The 17,795-nt window shown below is 39.6% G+C and overlaps 1 protein-coding gene across 2 annotated transcripts in view; it reads left to right on the forward strand.

Moving 5' to 3' along the window:
- LOC109035369 (cytochrome P450 4V2) overlaps nt 1-17,795 on the forward strand; it is a 36,987-nt gene that overhangs the window by 1,004 nt on the left and 18,188 nt on the right. Inside the window, exons 2-6 of one of the 2 annotated variants that reach the window (XM_019048978.2) lie at nt 2,031-2,237; nt 4,697-4,806; nt 7,723-7,810; nt 11,713-11,898; nt 14,766-14,835. In XM_019048978.2, the coding sequence (XP_018904523.2) occupies nt 2,045-2,237; nt 4,697-4,806; nt 7,723-7,810; nt 11,713-11,898; nt 14,766-14,835 (647 nt within the window). In that variant the 5' untranslated portion in view covers nt 2,031-2,044. The remainder of the gene's footprint in view (nt 1-2,030; nt 2,238-4,696; nt 4,807-7,722; nt 7,811-11,712; nt 11,899-14,765; nt 14,836-17,795) is intronic. The other variant, XM_072303152.1, reaches the window with a different exon arrangement.

Here is a 17,795-nt window from a genome sequence, read left to right on the forward strand (position 1 = left end):
CACTTAAAAAGTCCATTTTATCCCGCATTTTAGCTGAATGAGTATTTTTTATTTTTAACAAGCTAATGTTTTTTTCTTATCCCCTTTTGAACTTGATTTTTAACGGGTTTATTTTAAAAAGCAAATAGATCGCTTCAAAAGTAATGCGAATGGTTTTAGTATGAGCAAGGAAACATTTAAAGTCAGAAAAAATGCAATTTATCGATACGGTTTCAAAAACCACGTATTTAGTTTAAAAATAAGCTCTCGTGGAGCGCATTCAAAAATGGAGATGTTGCATGTGTGAGGAATTTGTGATTTAACTGTTGACTCTTAAGAAAAAGTTTGCGAGAAACACGATGGTGCCATTGGTTTTCTCTGAAATCAACTCCCAAGCTCAAAAAAAAGCTTTCAATTTGAGGCCAAAATGGAGGGGATACGCTGCAGCACAGTAAAAGCACAAGATATAAAAGAAAAAATTAAAGTGCTTCGGAAATCATTTAATTCAACACGGAACCACCTTACTATTCACAAAACACATATTTTCCTCTAATACATTTTTTTCCCCCCACCATTTTAAATGAGAATAATCCATGCACAGTGTGCAAACATTTCAATATTATGAGTTGGAAAACAAGTAAAAAAATAATAGAATCTAACACAGAGCGGAGCGGCGTGCTGCCAGCGCGGAACGCGCCTTAGCGCCTACAAATCTAACAGGGATACTTCACGCATTGGGCAATGCGTGAAGTATCCCTGTTAGGTTTGTAGGCGCTAATAGGCTGCTGCGGCCGCCCGCCCGCCGCCCCAAGCAATGGAAAAGTTTCCTGAAGAAAGGAAGTAGCACAAATAGCGCAGTGCAAACAAAATTTTTAACTAATTTTGCAGTTCAATGCAACACAATTTCATTTTTTAAAATCATGATGGCAATATGTTTTAATCAACGAATGCAGACTATAAACGACTATCAAGACGATTCCCTTGTGTGAAAAAGGTAAGCAATTTGCAATGAAAAATAAGCTGCAACGTATTTCAATTGTTGTACATTGCAAATAATTTCAATTAGAGGATCCCCTTCAATTAGTGAATAGGCAACTTACGCAGCAATCCCACAAGATAACGATGTAAGTTTAACGTGTAATTACAATTTATTGCGGCCAAACTAGAAGAGAGACTTGATTTCGTCACTTTCCGGTCGAAGTATCACAAGCGCCATGCGACGTTTCAAAATTTCCGCAGCCATTTAATTTTTTTACAGAGAAATTGTTCAACGAAGCTGACCGAAAATTTCACTGAATTTTAACGGCAGCGGAAAGAAAATTCAGTACCTAACATTTTCAAACAGATTCAACCAACAATATCTCTGTAAAAAAATAAAATGGCGGCAAAAATTTTGAAACATCGCATGGCGCTTGTGATACTTTAACCAGGAGGTGACGATTTAAAGATATTTTCAAAACTTGTTTCTGAACTTGGCGGTTGCAGACACACACACACCCTCACCCTTACACACACGCCCATACATATATATATCCGCTACCTCTGCGCACTACAGCGCTCTGCGACTCCAAATCGCCATCGGAATCGATCCTCCCACAAACCAATCGGGCAGATTACACCGCCTGATTTCCCCCTCCACTCCCTCCCGCCAACCTTTTACTCACGCCGTCTTCTTCCGGGAGGAACCCAATCGAATACCTTTCTGGGCAACCTACCATCTGCCATTCTCCACAAGTGTCCATACCAAACCAGCTGCCTGGTTTTGATATAGTGCACAATTTCTTCCTCAACCCCCATTATTCCACGCATCCGTTCATTACGAACGCGCTCTCTCCGCGAGATCCCTGCAGACCTTCGCCAAAAGTCCATTTCGGTTGCCCGTAAGATATCCTCGGATCTTTTCTTCAACTGCCAGATCCTCACAAATTACTTAGTTAAAAAAATTACTTTGGAGAAATTTGAAAATATTAATGAAAAAAAAAAAGAACAATTCTTTCAATATCTCAGTTTGGGCCGAACGTCACTGTTTTTTCTTCATTTTTTTGTTTCAGGTCGTACAGTCAGTATGGACGGGAATATTCCAAAGCTTGGACTCTCAAATATTTTGCTGATGTGCGTGATTGGTGCTATCACAATTCGCGCGATCTATCAGCGATGGAAGAATCGGAAACTCTACGCATTTATGTCATCAATACCTGGACCTATGTCTCTGCCATTTATTGGGGGGATCTATGTTTGTATAGGAATCTCAAGGAATAGTAAGTGTCTTCACTTTTTGTTTCCTTCCTTCCTGTGCTCAACATCGTAGTTATGCTTCAAATGCGACACTCACGCTCTGATGTGTAATTTTCGCATGTTGCGCATGCCGGAGCCTATGTCCAGTTTAGAACTGCCCAAAAATTGAAAGATTTTAATGCCGCGAAATTCTTGTTGAAATCTGCAATTTTTATTTCTATGCCGAACTGAGAAGGGAATTTTCAATTCCATGAAGACTTGATGGAAATGACTTGGTTTCCGTGTGAGTTGCATGGAAGTGTTTTGAGTTCCATGTCGAGCTCACAAGGAAATGTTTTCATTTCCATGAAGACTTGATTTCCATGTGAGTTTCATGGAAACGTTATGATTTCCATGTCGAAGGACATGGAAGTCAGACGATTTCCACGAAATCACATGGAAATCGGGTCATTTCCACGTGAATCTACATGGAACATTTTTAGCAGGGTGACTGTCCTAGGTGAATTTCTCCCTGAATTTAAGCCAAAAATCAATATATCGTATTCGGTAGTGGTTCGATGTATCGTTTGGTTCAAAACTATAGAACATGACCTCAAACAAAAATTTTAGGATTAATTTGGAGAAGCCGAAAATGAGAACATTGCTATCAATTATTCACTTTTCATTGCCATTTGGTACTCGAAAGAATGAAAATTCAATCACAAAAGACCATTTACCTCAGATTTCTATATTGACTGTTAAGGCTATGTTTACATGTTGAGCCAATCAATATCGATACAATCTCACCTGTTTGATGTATCGAATACGATCTATGACTACCAGCCTAAGCGCCAAGCCGGCTTAATGGAGATGTTGCATGTGTGAGAGATTTGCGATTTGACCATTGATTCTTATGTAAAAGTTCGCGAGAAACACGATGGTTTGACTGGTTTTCTCTGAAATCATCTCCCAAGCTCAAAAAAATGCTCTCAAGTTGAGACCAAAATGGAGGGGATATCCCACGCTATCCTGAGAGTCCACCTCTACATCAAGACAAACTCTCCATGTAAAGATAGGGAACAAATACATTAGCAGGGTTGCCACTTTATTTGGGGACTCCTAAACTGAAAACACGGCAACCCTGCTAATGTATTTGTTCCCTATCTTTGCATGGAGAGTTTGTCTTGATGTAGAGGTGGACTCTCAGGATAGCGTGGGATATCCCCTAAAGTTTGGCCTCAACTTGAGAGCTTCTTTTGAGCTTTAGAGTTGATTTCAGGGAAACCAGTAGCACCATCGAGTTTCTCGCGATCTTTTACATATTAATCGATGGTCAGATCGCAAATTCCTCACACATGCAACATCTCCATTGACCCGAGGCTTGCTAAAAACATGCGCGTCGCGATTTTTATGAGACCGGTACAAAACGAGTTTTAGAATGGATATCCATCCAGACGTATCGGGCATCTTTTCTTAACTTTTCTTCCGAATCAGAGAGGTTTTTCGTTGACAGCATTGAGCGAAGCATCACGGGTTCAAGCCTCGTGCCATCGCGCCTTCAATTTTTCAGACGCAACACGGACATTCATCGAGCACGAATAGTTGTATCCCTGCGCCGTCATTAACGCGCGTCCTTTTCCTTGCTCTATTTCCATTCTGTGTGGATTTCGTTTGTCTCATTATGTGTAGTGATGCTTCAAGATCTCCGTGAGGAGCCTGATAGCCCGATATTCGCACCGTTAGAGAAACTTTCTGTGTGTGGCGGATTATAGTGCACGTATCATTAAAAAGCTTACATTCGTCCATTAACCCTGTCGAACATTGAAGAAAAGTATGCATTTGGAAATGATTTACATTTTTAACGATCAATTACAAACTTTCGGAGACGTGTGTTACAGTAGCTGAACGATATTAAATAGCATTGCATGCCTCTAAAACAAGAGGGCCGTTTCGACGGTTAAACTAAGAGACGACGCGACGTCGTAGACTTGCCGAACATATTATATTGTTTTAATGAAAAAATACGCAACGCCATATCTTGAAAACCTCCCAAAGTATCCTCCACTGTGTGAAAAATAATTTAGGAAAATTTCGAGCAATAGTATTGGTTTGTTTGCTATTTATAAATACATTATGTGATCTTCCTGGAAAAAGAGATTTCAGTTTTACATAAAAATTAACAATAATGCAAAGCAAGAGCTGCAAGAGTGCAGCACTGCAGCTGTAGGATGCTCCACTTCTTTTTATGAAGTATGCATGAGTGAAATGCAAAATAGAACGTATGTAAATAGAAGGAGCTACCGCTACCTCCATTGTGCTTGTGACATAGGCTCTAGCGTCATGCATATATTCTTATTATAATCTCTGCACCTAGGTCATAATTGAGGTACTTTCATTTGATTTCAAATTTTCAATTTGATTTTATTTGATTTGATTCATTTGATTGAATTCCAAATTGTCCGATACATTGGTGAATATATCACAAATTTATGGGTGTTTTCAGATTTATTTAGAAAATTGAAAACATTCAAGAAGAATTATCCTGGTATTATTGCTGGGATTTGGGAGCGAGGAAAACCCCACCTTATTGTCAGCAGCCGAGAAGTGGTGAATGTAAGTAGCTAAGTATATAATTAGACAGATTTATACAGGTGGGAATCATAACTTGATTCATATGAAATTGGCGTTTGGGAACTGCAAGTGAATTAGTGGTGGAGATCAAGTGAAGGGATCTCCTGCCTGAATACAGCAAGGAAGAGAGTAAAAACAAGCGGGAAAGTTCTAATACTGTCGTATTAGAAAAGCGCTCAGGTGTTAGTAAATGTATTTAATGAAGAAAGGACGTATAAACTCCGTCGATTTGGCTGGGAAATGGAAATAAAACATCAGCTGATAGCAAACAAAGGTTACCAAGGAAACCATAAACGCGTATTTTTGTTTCCCGAAAATGAGCTCACCGTTGAGCTCATCGGGCGCGTTTTTTTTAGGCTTCATTTGAGTTCAACGATCAATTTCGATAAGAATTACTCTACCGCTAAGAAATTTTCTTATAGACAAACGATCGAAACTACCTGCGCATTAAGTTAAAAGCATAAAATACAGTTTTCACAGCTTTATTTATTTTAAAAATGGACCCCCCAGACCCCCCCCCCCCCCAAAAAAGCCTACACATCGATGAGCTGGTGCGCCATTTAAACGCATTAGCACTAGTATACTAGTACTCAGAGGCAAGTCGAAATCAAAAAGCGCTGCCTATCGGCTGAGCGCTTAATATTGAATATTGTCATTTTTTGTATCACGCGTATTTTTTCCAATAATATGGATATAAACCATTCATTAAGTTTTATACGAATGGAGGAAAGGCGACTGGAAGGAGCGGTTAAGGGGGAGATAAGGGGCGGGCTATACCCTCTCACTGCGGTGCCCTCCCCCAAGAAGAAAATCGTCCTCGAGCCATACAGCGGGCTAATTATTGAAATTGATAGACAAAGCAATAGACAAAGAAGGCAAATAGAGTCCCTTTATACCCAGAGTTAAGACAACTCGATTATCAGCTGACTGGCAGCCGGCCTTGGCTGGCCATGGAGGCCGAAACGCGTGCACCCAAACGAACGATATTGAGGGATAAGGATAAGGAATCCTGCGATGTCTGTCACACAAAAACAACAACATCAACAAATTGATCAGTTAAAAAGAAAATGAGATTGGTTTGTGAATAATTTCTTAATCTATTTTCATTTTGGACCGATGGAAATAACAATTTACTCTTGATAAACCACAATTAGGTAATATTTTCATTATTCTTGTTCACGTTCGAGGTACCACCATCTTGGTGTACCTACTCGTTTCGGCCTCCATGAGCGAGAACCAATCAGAATTGGATTTTTTTTTAGGCCACTTTCAGCCCAACCCTGGCCCAACCAAAAGTGAGTTGTCTTAACTCTGGGTATAAAGGGACTCTAAAGGCAACAAGGATATTGAGGGATCCTCTGGGTGGAAGCGGGTAGTTGCAACGGACAAAGGACGTAGGTAATAGACTAACTGGTAACGTTGCATGGTGGCAACGATCATGGTGTCAACAAACCAAAAATCTGATCATGGAGTCAACGATTGTTGACGTCGTGATCAGGCAGTAAAACGCAAAAATGGGCCCTGAGCATGGTGTCAACGATTACGGTGTCAACAAACAGAAAAATATCTTCCTTGTGAGTAAAATTAAAAAATTAAGTGTACAGGAGAGGTCTGGGTCACGTATAGTTGGATTAGGTTAGTTTAGGTCAGGTAAGGTTAGGTTAGGTTAGGTTAGGTTAGGTTAGGTTAGAGTGAATAACACAAGAAAAACAAGACTTGAGATTTAAAAGGTGTTATTGAGGCAAGTTTTAAGTTTCGTTGACGTCGTGATCGTTGACACCGTGATCATTTTTCATGAGGGTCAGAATTTTTTATTTTTGGATGATCATGGTGTCAACAAAAACTTAGAAAAACTGTTTGTTGACACCATGATCGTTGACACCATGCTATGTAATCGACTAACTAACGGATACCCACGAGAGACCCGATAGTCAGTCCATCATTTACCCCCTTAGTCTATAAAAGCTACCCATTTCAACCAATAGGATCGCTGATACCTACTTCTCATGTCCTCTTTGTCTATAGCTTCGTCTATAAATTTCAATAATCGGCCCGCGGGTTAGCTCCTGCTCTCTAAAACAGCCAGCAAAACTCTTAAAAATTCTAACATAATTATATCAACAAAGTAATCGTATGATGTTATTTTCTACGAAAAAAATGACAATATCTACGGGAAAATGACATCACGCTCGACATCATGACCAAACAGCTTGTCAGTGGGCTGATTGTTGAAATGCATAGACAAAGTGATAGACAAGGAAGACACAAGCAGTGTGGAGCGATCCTATTGGTTGAAATGGCAGGATCATAAAGACTAAGGGAGAAAATTATGGACTAACTAAAGGGTCTCTCGTGGGTTGCCGTTAGTTAATCTATTTAGTTAGTCTACCTCCCTTATCCACCGCAATCACTCGATTCTACCAATGGGATCCATCCATATCCCTTTTGTCTTCCTTGTCTATAGGTCTGTCCATCAATTTCAACAATCAGCCCGCTGGTATGGTCATGTTAATGGGGTGACGGCAGAAAGGCTGCCGAAGAAGATGCTTGATTGGTTCCTCCTGGGAGGAGACGAGGGGACGCGACGCCCAGTGAAAGGATGGCGATTTGGGGTTTTAGAGGAAATGAGGGAGTGCCGACTCCTTGAAGACATTTGGGAGGATAGGGGACTTTAGCGGCTAGACGTCGCAGAGCGCCAAAAAGCACTGTAAAAGTGGCTGTATGTATGTATGTAAGTAATCGTAGGAACTCTAATGCTGTAAGAAGTCGAGAAAATCAAAACAAAGCTGCGATGTCCCTGTGCCAATTCCCTCTTACGACTTGTTTGGGTGAATTTACTCCAACTCCTAAGTCTCTGAAGGGAATTTAAAATTTCACACATTTTTTTTGATGTTTCAGGCAGTCTTGGCCAGTTCTGAAAATATTGACAAAATATACCACTACCGTAACGTTAAAATTGGCACAGCGACGATGTTCTCTGCATCAGGTAAGCACATTAAACTTAAGTTATTTTTATTAAAAATGTACGAAATTATGAATTAAAAAAATTTACACAAAATAAGTAAGTATATCCTGAAATAATTTTTGGTGATTTTGTCTTTGAAAAACAAAACAAAAAATGATTCCAGGGTAAGCATTAGCAATAATTCGAAAAGATCTTTACAATATCCTGGAACTTTAGAATATTCTCACACAAACCTATAAATATTGTATAGTGGTTTGGTTCTTCCTATATATTCTGGGGATGTACATAGGGTGTTCAAAAAATGTTGCACACTTCCGGATTTTGAGCGAACGAAAGCAGCTATTGATTTGCAGTTTATGTGTGCTTAAAGTAGACGTAATTATCAATAAAACAAGACCAAGAACAACTCTTTAGCTTAAAAAATGACAGAGATACAGGGTTTTGAAAATGACATGTAGCGTGACCGCCTCCAGGATTTTTAGCTACAAATATGTTTATCAAGGGGAAAAAAGTTAAATGAGAATTGAGTGTTTTTATTGAAAAAACTTACAAAATCTTACGGAAATTGACGAACTTCAAGTTTCTTCATCGGATGACACGGATGACTCAACGTTCGGCTGTTTTTCGAAGTATTTTCCACCACTTTGAACACAAAGCTTCAGCCGTTCTGCCCACTTCACAAGGATCGTCTTTTCGAAGTCCTCTTGACGGAGGGTTTTGAAGCATTTTCGAACAGCAGTTTTGATCTAGGCTATGAAATCAAATCGTGTGCCTCTCAGAAATTTCTTTAGCTCAGGAAAGAGCCATTCCAAAGCCTAGATCAAAACCGCTGTTCAAAAATGCTTCAAAACCCTCCGTCAAGAGGACCTCGGAAAGACGATCCTTGTGAAGTGGGCAGAACGGCTGAAGCTTTGTGTTCAAAGTGGTGGAAAATACTTCGAAAAACAGCCGAACGTTGAGTCATCCGTGTCATCCGATGAAGAAACTTGAAGTTCGTCAATTTCCGTAAGATTTTGTAAGTTTTTTCAATAAAAACACTCAATTCCCATTTAACTTTTTTCCCCTTGATAAACATATTTGTAGCTAAAAATCCTGGAGGCGGTCACGCTACATGTCATTTTCAAAACCCTGTATCTCTGTCATTTTTTAAGCTAGAGAGTTGTTCTAGTTTTGTTCTTGTTGTTTTATTGATAATTACCTACGTCTACTTTAAGCACACATAAACTGCAAATCAATAGCTGCTTTCGTTCGCTCAAAATCCGGAAGTGTGCAAAACTTTTTGAACACCCTATGTATATAATGTACAACTTTCTTCAGCAGCGTTAATGGCCGTTCTGTGACACCTAATTTTTCCTAAAATTCCTAAATTTACCTTTTGGCATAGTCATTCCAAATTTAAGGACAAAAAATGGGGAATTCAATACAAACTGCTGTCAAAGGTTTCCAGCGCTGTTGCCAGTCTCAGGTTAATCCACTACACTACGCCTAACGCCTACAACATCATTATTAATCCAAATTATTGCTTCAAATTTCAACCCATGTTTTTAAGAGTATTATGTAAGTGAGAGTATTTATTATTCGAATCGAAAACAAACCGGATTTTAAGATTTTTTATCCAGTCCGGTTTTTTAGTGTGTTAATAAAATTGAGTTTCTACCTTAAAACATAGTGAACAGGAGTCACATTTTCATGGGTGATATGACAGTCGCTGTTAGACAAAAGGGGGTTAAACTTTTGATATAAGTGTTGCATAAAAGCATATTTGAAGGCGCTCGATCACTCAGGTACCTCTCGGAAGTAGATTTAGTCAGTAATATTACACTTGGAGGCGCCAATTAACTTTTTATCCATTCAATTTTGTACCAGCACTAGCATGGGTTGTGGGGTTCTTTATGGCATCCGATAATCCATATTATCCGCAAGGCACGATGTTCCATCCACGCTGTAGGATTAACTGAACTCTCTTAGAGGCAAATTAGAGTGCACAGCCCTGTTAGACTATTTCTGGTCTTTATCCAGACAAAATCGGCAGAAAATAGGTTTGAAACAGTAATTTGCCAACCACGTATCTCAGAATTCAGTGTTGGACCATGGTTCCACGAACACATATCTCGCTTTTTCGGCCATTTCTCGGGACGGACGACAATACTCGTATCATTCAAAATGATGCTAGAGTCTCATGAAGCATCTTATCCTTTCTATCTGAAAAAATTAGTTCCCCTCTGCCTTCAAAGATGAGGAATGTAGCCATTTCTTTCGCTCTCCTGAAAAATCACGTTTTCCGAGATACGTAATTAAGGACTTGCATCGTCGATATTTGGACCGCTTTAAAGAGAAAGGAACCAAGCTACACCAGATATTGCCAAATTTAATTGGAAAACCTAATTTTGTACATAAAAACGGTGGTGCGGATTTTCGTGCAAATATCAGTGAATTTTCTGCATAGTTTGAAACAAATTCCTGAAAATGTTCAATGGAATCCGCACAATCGTTCTCTTATAAAAAAATTGAATGGCCAAATTTGACGACAGCTGATGTGGCTTAGTTTCTTTCTGTGAAACTCGGTTCATAGTCCAGGCGCCTGGTAGCTAAAAATGAGGCTACCTAGAATTTTGGGTACACAGCGATTTTTTTGCCTTACATTATGTTTTTTGGGTCGCTGAATCCGAATCTGAAGTTTCCTACCGCGTATCTGGTGAGCATTTTCCGTCATTTTAAAAAAATGGCCTAAAAAGGCCTTTTTTAGCGGTTTTTTTTTATGTAGCGGCTACGCATGAGAAAAAATCCCGGATTTAGCTAATGTTTTGAATAGCTGACAAAATTTGGAAGAAAATCGTGTATACATATGCTAGGTTTGCTTAAAAATTGAGGAAGATACAGCATCGTGAACATCGCGCCCATTCACGTTTTCGCGGCGCACCCGTTAACGCGTGATCCGGCTCGCCGCGGTCAGCTAATTTCCGAAGCGTTCCAAAGTTCCGAGATCCGAGGTTCCTCAATTTTTGAGCAAACCTAGCATATTCATATACCATTTTCTTCCAAATTTTGTCAGCTATTCAAAACATTAGCTAAATCCGGGATTTTTTCTCATGCGTAGTCGCTACATAAAAAAACCCGCAAAAAAAGGCCTTTTTAGGCCATTTTTTCAAAATGGCGGAAAATGCTCACCAAATACGCGGTAGGAAACTTCAGATTCGGATTCAGCGACCCAAAAAACAGAAAGTAAGCCAAAAAAATCGCTGTGTACCCAAAATTCCAGGTAGACTTACCAGGCGCCTGGACTATCGTTTGATATTTTGTTTAAATCCGTCATATATTTGGATGTATGAACTATAAACTAATAAGTGATAAGAGAGAGATGATACCTACACAATAGCCCGAATGCACACAACAATAAAAGCACATTAAAATACAAAAACAAATGGGTTTACAAGGCTAAGGAAAAATAGGACAAACCAGAACGTTTCGGGCCAATTACATGCCCATTCTCAACGGGAACAAATAAGCTAAAAAATGTAAAAATTAAAACAAGAAAATGAGCATGCAACTGACCGAGGTAGGAATCAGTGCAAACTGAAAATCAGATCAGATATCAGAAAGAACAGATATCAAGGAGGTGATAGTGCCCCTCTGTCCATTTTTGCTCTGTTCTTCAGTTTGCACTGATTCCCACCTCGGTCAGTTGCATGCTCATTTTCTTGTTTTAATTTTTACATTTTTCAGCTTTTGTTCTAGTTGAGAATGGGCACGTAATTGGCCCAAAACCTTCTGGTTTGTTTTATTTTTCCTTAGCCTTGTAAATCCATTTGTTTTTGTATTTTAATGCGTTTTTATTGTTGAAGTAATAAGTCAAGATTAGATTTGCAATCTATTCTGTTGTATATTTACCTGATATTTAACGAATTTGTCCTACTTCGCTTCAGGAACTGAGTGGCGTATGATACGTAATATCATGAATCCCAGCTTTCAAACTAAGCTCTTGCCGCTTTTCGACGTTCATTTTTACAACCATGTAAAAACCTTTGTGAGCAACCTAAAGGAACATTTGAACGGTGACAAGTTCGATATATTCACACCCATTCATTTGTGCACGATAGACTTGATTTGCGGTAAGTCCAGCAGCGGGCTGCTTCTTGAAATCGGTAGACAAAACAATAGACAAAGAATACGAAAAGGATATATGAACGAATCCTATTGGTAGAACTATACTACTGTATATACACTATTCATAACTATTTTTTTTTTTCGACGAAACCTTGCGACGCTACATTAACAACCCATCATTGGCTGTTATTATTCGCAGCTCGTCCTTTCAACTTATAATAACGCATCATTAAGAATCCTGTTTTCAGATGTAAGACTGTAGACTTTTTTTTAAAAGTTTTTCGGCTCGGAATTGTTAAGACCAGCGGGCCGATTGTTGAGATTGATAGACTGATAAACGTTAAATTTGCCATTATATAAATCACAAAATACTCACATTAGCCACTATCCAGAATGCTCGTGAGTAATTTGTTGACTGATGAACAAAACTATAGACAGAATAGACAAAAGAGAAATGGAGTGATTCTATTGGTGGAAGCGGGTGGCTGCAATGGACAAAAGAGGGAAGTAATAGACTAAATAACGGCAACCATGAGAGATCCTGAAGTTAGTACATCATTTTCTCTCTTAGTCGATGAGAACCACCCATTTCAACCAATGGGATCGCTCCGTACTTGTAATGTCTTCTTTGACTGTAGCTTTGTCTATCAATCCAAACAATCAGCCCGCAGACCCTCTTTTATCTCTAACAAAAATGCAATCATTAAGTGTATATGGACAGTCTTGCGCATTTTTCTCAGTCGGTGCAATAATTGTGCTGCGTTTACCTAGATTTGGAATAATTTTCCTTAAAGTGCGCCAAAAGTGCTTTGTGTACTTAAGTCAATCAGATCTCGTTATGTGCAAGTTTGCTTACGTATATTTGGACCGAGTTTAACAGAAAGGAGCCAAGCTACATCAGCTATTGCCAAGTTTAACCAAGCAATTGAATTTTTTACGAGAGAACGTTTGTTCGGATTTCTTTGAACATTTTAAGAAATGGAGATGTTGCATGTGTGAGAGATTTGCGATTTGACCATTGATGCTTGTGTAAAAGTTCGCGAGAAACACGATGGTTTGACTGGTTTTCTCTGAAATCATCTCCCAAGCTCAAAAAAAGCTCTCAAAGTGAGGCTAAAATGGAGAGGATATCCCATCCTACCCTGAGAGTCCACCTCTACATCAAAACAAACTCTCCATGCAAAGATAGGGAGCAAATACATTGGCAGTGATGCCATGTTTTCAGTTTTGGAGTCCCCAAATAAAGTGGCAACCCTGTCAATGTATTGGCATCCCTATCTTTGCATGGAGAGTTTGTCTTGATATAGAGGTGGACTCTCAGAGTAGGATGGGATAGCCCCTCCATTTTGGCCTCACTTTGAGAGCTTTTTTTGAGCTTGGAAGATGATTTCAGAGAAGACCAGTGGCACCATCGTGTTTCTCGCGAACTTTTACATAAGAATCAATGGTCAAATCGCAAACCCCTCACACATGCAACATCTCCATTTGCTTCGTACCATGGAGGATTTTCACTGAAATTTGCACGAAAATCCGCACAACCGTTTTCATGTAAAAAATTAAATTGCCCAATTAAATTTGGCAATAGCTGATGTGGCTTGGTTCCTTTCTGTGTAACGCGGTCCATTTGTCTTAAACCAATGCACGATATCGACCGCGCAGAAAGAATAGATTGATAGAAAATTGAAATTCCGTAAATAGGTTTTGTTTTACTTCAATATAACCCCGTCCTCCTCTATATCGACGGTGAAACCACCAGACAGTGTATCTCGTTTGCGGTGTTTAAAAATCTCCGCTCCCATTGTATTTTCTTTAAAAGAGAACAAATTAATATCATTTTTTGACATTTTATGGAGTTTTCCGCGCAGGGAGAGGAAAAAACACGGAAGTTTTATTCAAGAATTGACGTTGAGTGGTTTTCCATTTAAAAAATAAAGTATGACGGCAAGTCTACAACGTCGCAAACCGAGATACGTGCACTGAAAAAAAATCTCGGTGTATTTACTAAGAAAAGGGTAAAATTACCAAGAATTCAGGGTTCTATTTGATTCCAGTTTTTTCTTTATATAATTACCATTTATGGAATAGGTAATTTTACCGAAAAATCTCGGTAAAATTATTGAACTTTCTCGGTAATTTTACTGGACCTTGGTACCTAGAACTGCCAATATTTTTTATCGACTGTGGTAGAATTACCGAGATAAAATGGCAAAGTTACCGGGAATTGATTACCAATAAAGGTGATATTCTTACCTGAAAAAAACAGTAAAAATACCGGTTTTTATGTAAGCTTACCAGTCCGTCTTGGTAAAATTACCAATAATTGGTAAAAAAAGTGAGATGGTAAAGGTACCAACGGACCTTGGTAAAAACGCCGAGAATTGGTTTTCAGTGTGCTCTGGTATTTTCATCTTCGAATCTGCGTAAATCATGAGAGGTCACCGAGATTTAACAAAAAACCCTTTATAAAACTTAGGTTTGCTATTGCCTGTATCACACTATCAAAATACTCCATCAAAATGTCTAGGTCAAGTGCTGTGATTGGTCCAAGTCATCGATAAGCCAATCACAACATCTGACCTTGATATTTTGATGGCTAGCTTTGACGATGTGACACAGGCATATGCCTTTCAATGTTTGATCGTTAAATATTTACGTATTCAGATACCTTCATTTAAAAAAATGTGATCTACATTTAAAGTATTTAATGTTGTCTTACTCTGTATTATATGAAATCATATGAATAACGGGTAACATTATACCCAAGGCGCGGAGCGCCGCAGGGGTTGAACTGCGACGCAGTCAGGGGGCGCAGCCACTACCTTAGATATATTGGGAGCATACCCTCGGAAACCATTTGGTTTTTCTGTTTCAGACAGCATGGTGCGAAATCGAATAGGTGCTCAAGAAAACCGTTTAGTTCGTTTTTCTTACGTCATGACACAGTAAGTTCAAAATTTCCAAGCAGTGTGCTTGACGGTCTGTTGCGTGTTCACTATTTCCTTAGTGTTAATTTTTTGTTTCATTCACCTCTGACTCTTCAAGAAGTTCATCGAAATGCACAGTGTGTATTACTGAATAATAACGCTCTCTTGCAGAATGTCAGGTCACAAGCAACTATTTATGTTACGCCCCATCTACGAAATGACCCATTCCGCGGAATGGTCAGAATTTGATCAGTTCATCAATTGGTCAAGAGGTTTGGCCCAAACGTGAAACGAGGTAAAAAATCCAGTGGCGTGGCGTACTTTGCGATATATCGATTGTTATGTCATTTAAACCTATGGAAAAGGATCGATTATCAGGGTGTTCGCAGCGAACACCTTGGTAATCGATTCTTTACCCTAGGTTTAAATGGCAGAACAGCGATATATCGCAAAGCACGCCACGCCACTGAAAAAATCGACAACGGTAGAATGAGGCGAATTGAAATCGACCAATTCGCGAACTGTGGAAGAAAGCGATGAAAAGATCAAAAGGAGAAAAACCAAAAAAATCCGAATAAAGAACGACTTATTAGAGTAGATCGAAAAAGACTCTGCATGTCATACTCAGATACTTAATTTTTTGCGATTTCAAGGGCCGACGACGTTTTAATAGATTTAAATAATGCATTTCTCGGAAAATTGACGATATCGCGTTAAAAATCAGTATTAATTTACTTCATCGGCACAACAGGCATCGCTGGCATTACGTTAAAGTGTAAGAGGAACAATCGAAGTTCCTGTTAGAGTCGCATGCGACGGATACTGAGCGAATTTCATTTTAACGCCTGCAATGCCTGCATGCAACTATTCGGGCTCCATGGATGTCCGTGTTGCATACGCACGAAAAAGAAGGCGTTTTGACAGTCCAGGCACTCATTCACTTTACCCGCAACGCGGCGCAGACGGCGGACTTTCCTATGAGGATCCAAAATGTCAGAGCGCTTTCAATTTTCCGTTTACACTTCAGATTTCTCCTAGGTACGAATAGTTACACACAGGCGTAAGATTCTTTATTCCTTCGGTTTTGACACCGCGATATCCTGAGCATGACTTGTATAGCAACCGCAACCACTAATTCCTGAAAGGAAGCCTGCAGGAGAGGTTGGGCATGACACTATTCACTCAAACTGCAAATTTTGATGTTAATTTCTTCAAATGGACGTATTTATGCTAAATGGAACTATGTACAAGTGGGAAGATGGGGTGTGCTCGTTAGTTGAGGGCCATATATAAGAATAAATGGGAATTTTTGAGCGCCAGTGACGTCAGCGGCAACAAAGCCGTCTCCATTGTCGTTCTTGCTCGGCTTTAACTCATGAGCCCTGTCCACAAGGCTCTTATCACATGTCCACGGCTCACGAGTTAGCGCTCAGTTTCTTTTGATTTAATGTCAAATCCCGCTTTTCCATTTACTCAAAAGGAACCATATCCACTTTTACACTGTTTCTTATCCAGCTCACCACGAGCACACCCCATATTTCCACTTGCACAAAGTTCCTTTCAGCATAAATACTTTCAAATTTTAAATTGTATGCTGAGCCTCTTGAAGAAAATTTCACGAGGAAATCATTAACTGCAGAATTTAATTGAGATCAATGCAAGAGTATTAACCCATATAGAACCTAGCCTTACGGCAACGTTGTAATGAACCTTGCCGCATACCATCCGCGATAGCGTTGCCGCAAATAGGTTGACGAAACCTTTCCGCAACGTTCTCGCGAAATGTGTGGAAGACCCACCATTCCGCGACAAGCTTACAGAATGGTTTCCTTAACCTTGACGCAGAAGTAATTGCTGAAGAGCTTTTAAGGAAACGTTACCGTAACCTTTCCGCGAAATTAAATTAGCAAACCTTTCCGTCATAGGGTTATGGAAGCCTTACCATGAACACCTTATTACAAGCATTTCCAATTGAACGTTGATGTAAGCGTTCCATGACAGTGTTTCCGCTAACCCTTTGCTACCTTACCTTACGGCAACCTTGACGCGCCAAGGGCAAAGGGCAACCATTGTATGGAACATCCTTCGGAAACGTCGACGCAACGTTACCGGCTAAATGCTCGCCGCTGCCTTTCTGGAGAAAGGGTTCTGCAACGATTCACCGGTAAGCATTCCCGTCTTGCTTTCCGTCAAAAGGTTACGGTAAAGTTACTGCGGAGTCCCTTTTGAAGTGTTTCTCCAATCAAGGCTAACGTAAGGTTACCGTGGCAAAGTTTCTCAGAACCCTTTTATATCTAACGTTACGGCAACCTTTACGCGCCAGGGGCAAAGGGCAATCGATGCATCGGCATTTTCGTGGAAACGTCCGCGCAACGTTACCGACTAAAGTCATTGGCGCGATAATGGCACTCGCGGCAAGGCTACCTCAAAGTTATAGTGGCACTCATGCGGAAACGACTGGAAAAAAAAAATGAAATCTTAAAATAAGATTTTGTGCACTCTTGGAAATTTTTCTCTTGATCCAAGCGGATTTTGCATTGAACCAAGAGACTTGACACTTGAGTTAAGAAAACGGACTCTTGGATTAAGATGCCAGCACCCGGGCTCTAAATGCAAGAAACTTGGTTTCTTAAAAGAAGAGTTCTGAATCTTAACTCAAGATTAACTCTTAACTCCTTCCAAGAGCCTCAGGTTTCTTGAATGAAGTTTTCAGGTTTCTTGAATCAAGCTTTCAGATTTCTTGAATCAACCCTTTACGTTTCGTAAATAATCACTTGGAGGGGAGGAGGGTTCGGTTTAATAGTTCAGCTTTTCTTAACTTAAGATGTATGAGTCCACATTTAAAGAATTACTGTGAGAACGAAGTGATGAATAGTGGCGAAAATGTTATCTTTGGCCACGGCCGCCATCTTGGATTTTGAAATTTTGAAAATCTGACCAAACATTCGAGTTTCTCGTCAAAAAGTATCCCCGGATAC

Source organism: Bemisia tabaci, chromosome 8, assembly GCF_918797505.1.
Source record: "Bemisia tabaci chromosome 8, PGI_BMITA_v3".
In the NCBI taxonomy this organism is placed as follows: Eukaryota; Metazoa; Arthropoda; class Insecta; order Hemiptera; family Aleyrodidae; genus Bemisia; species Bemisia tabaci.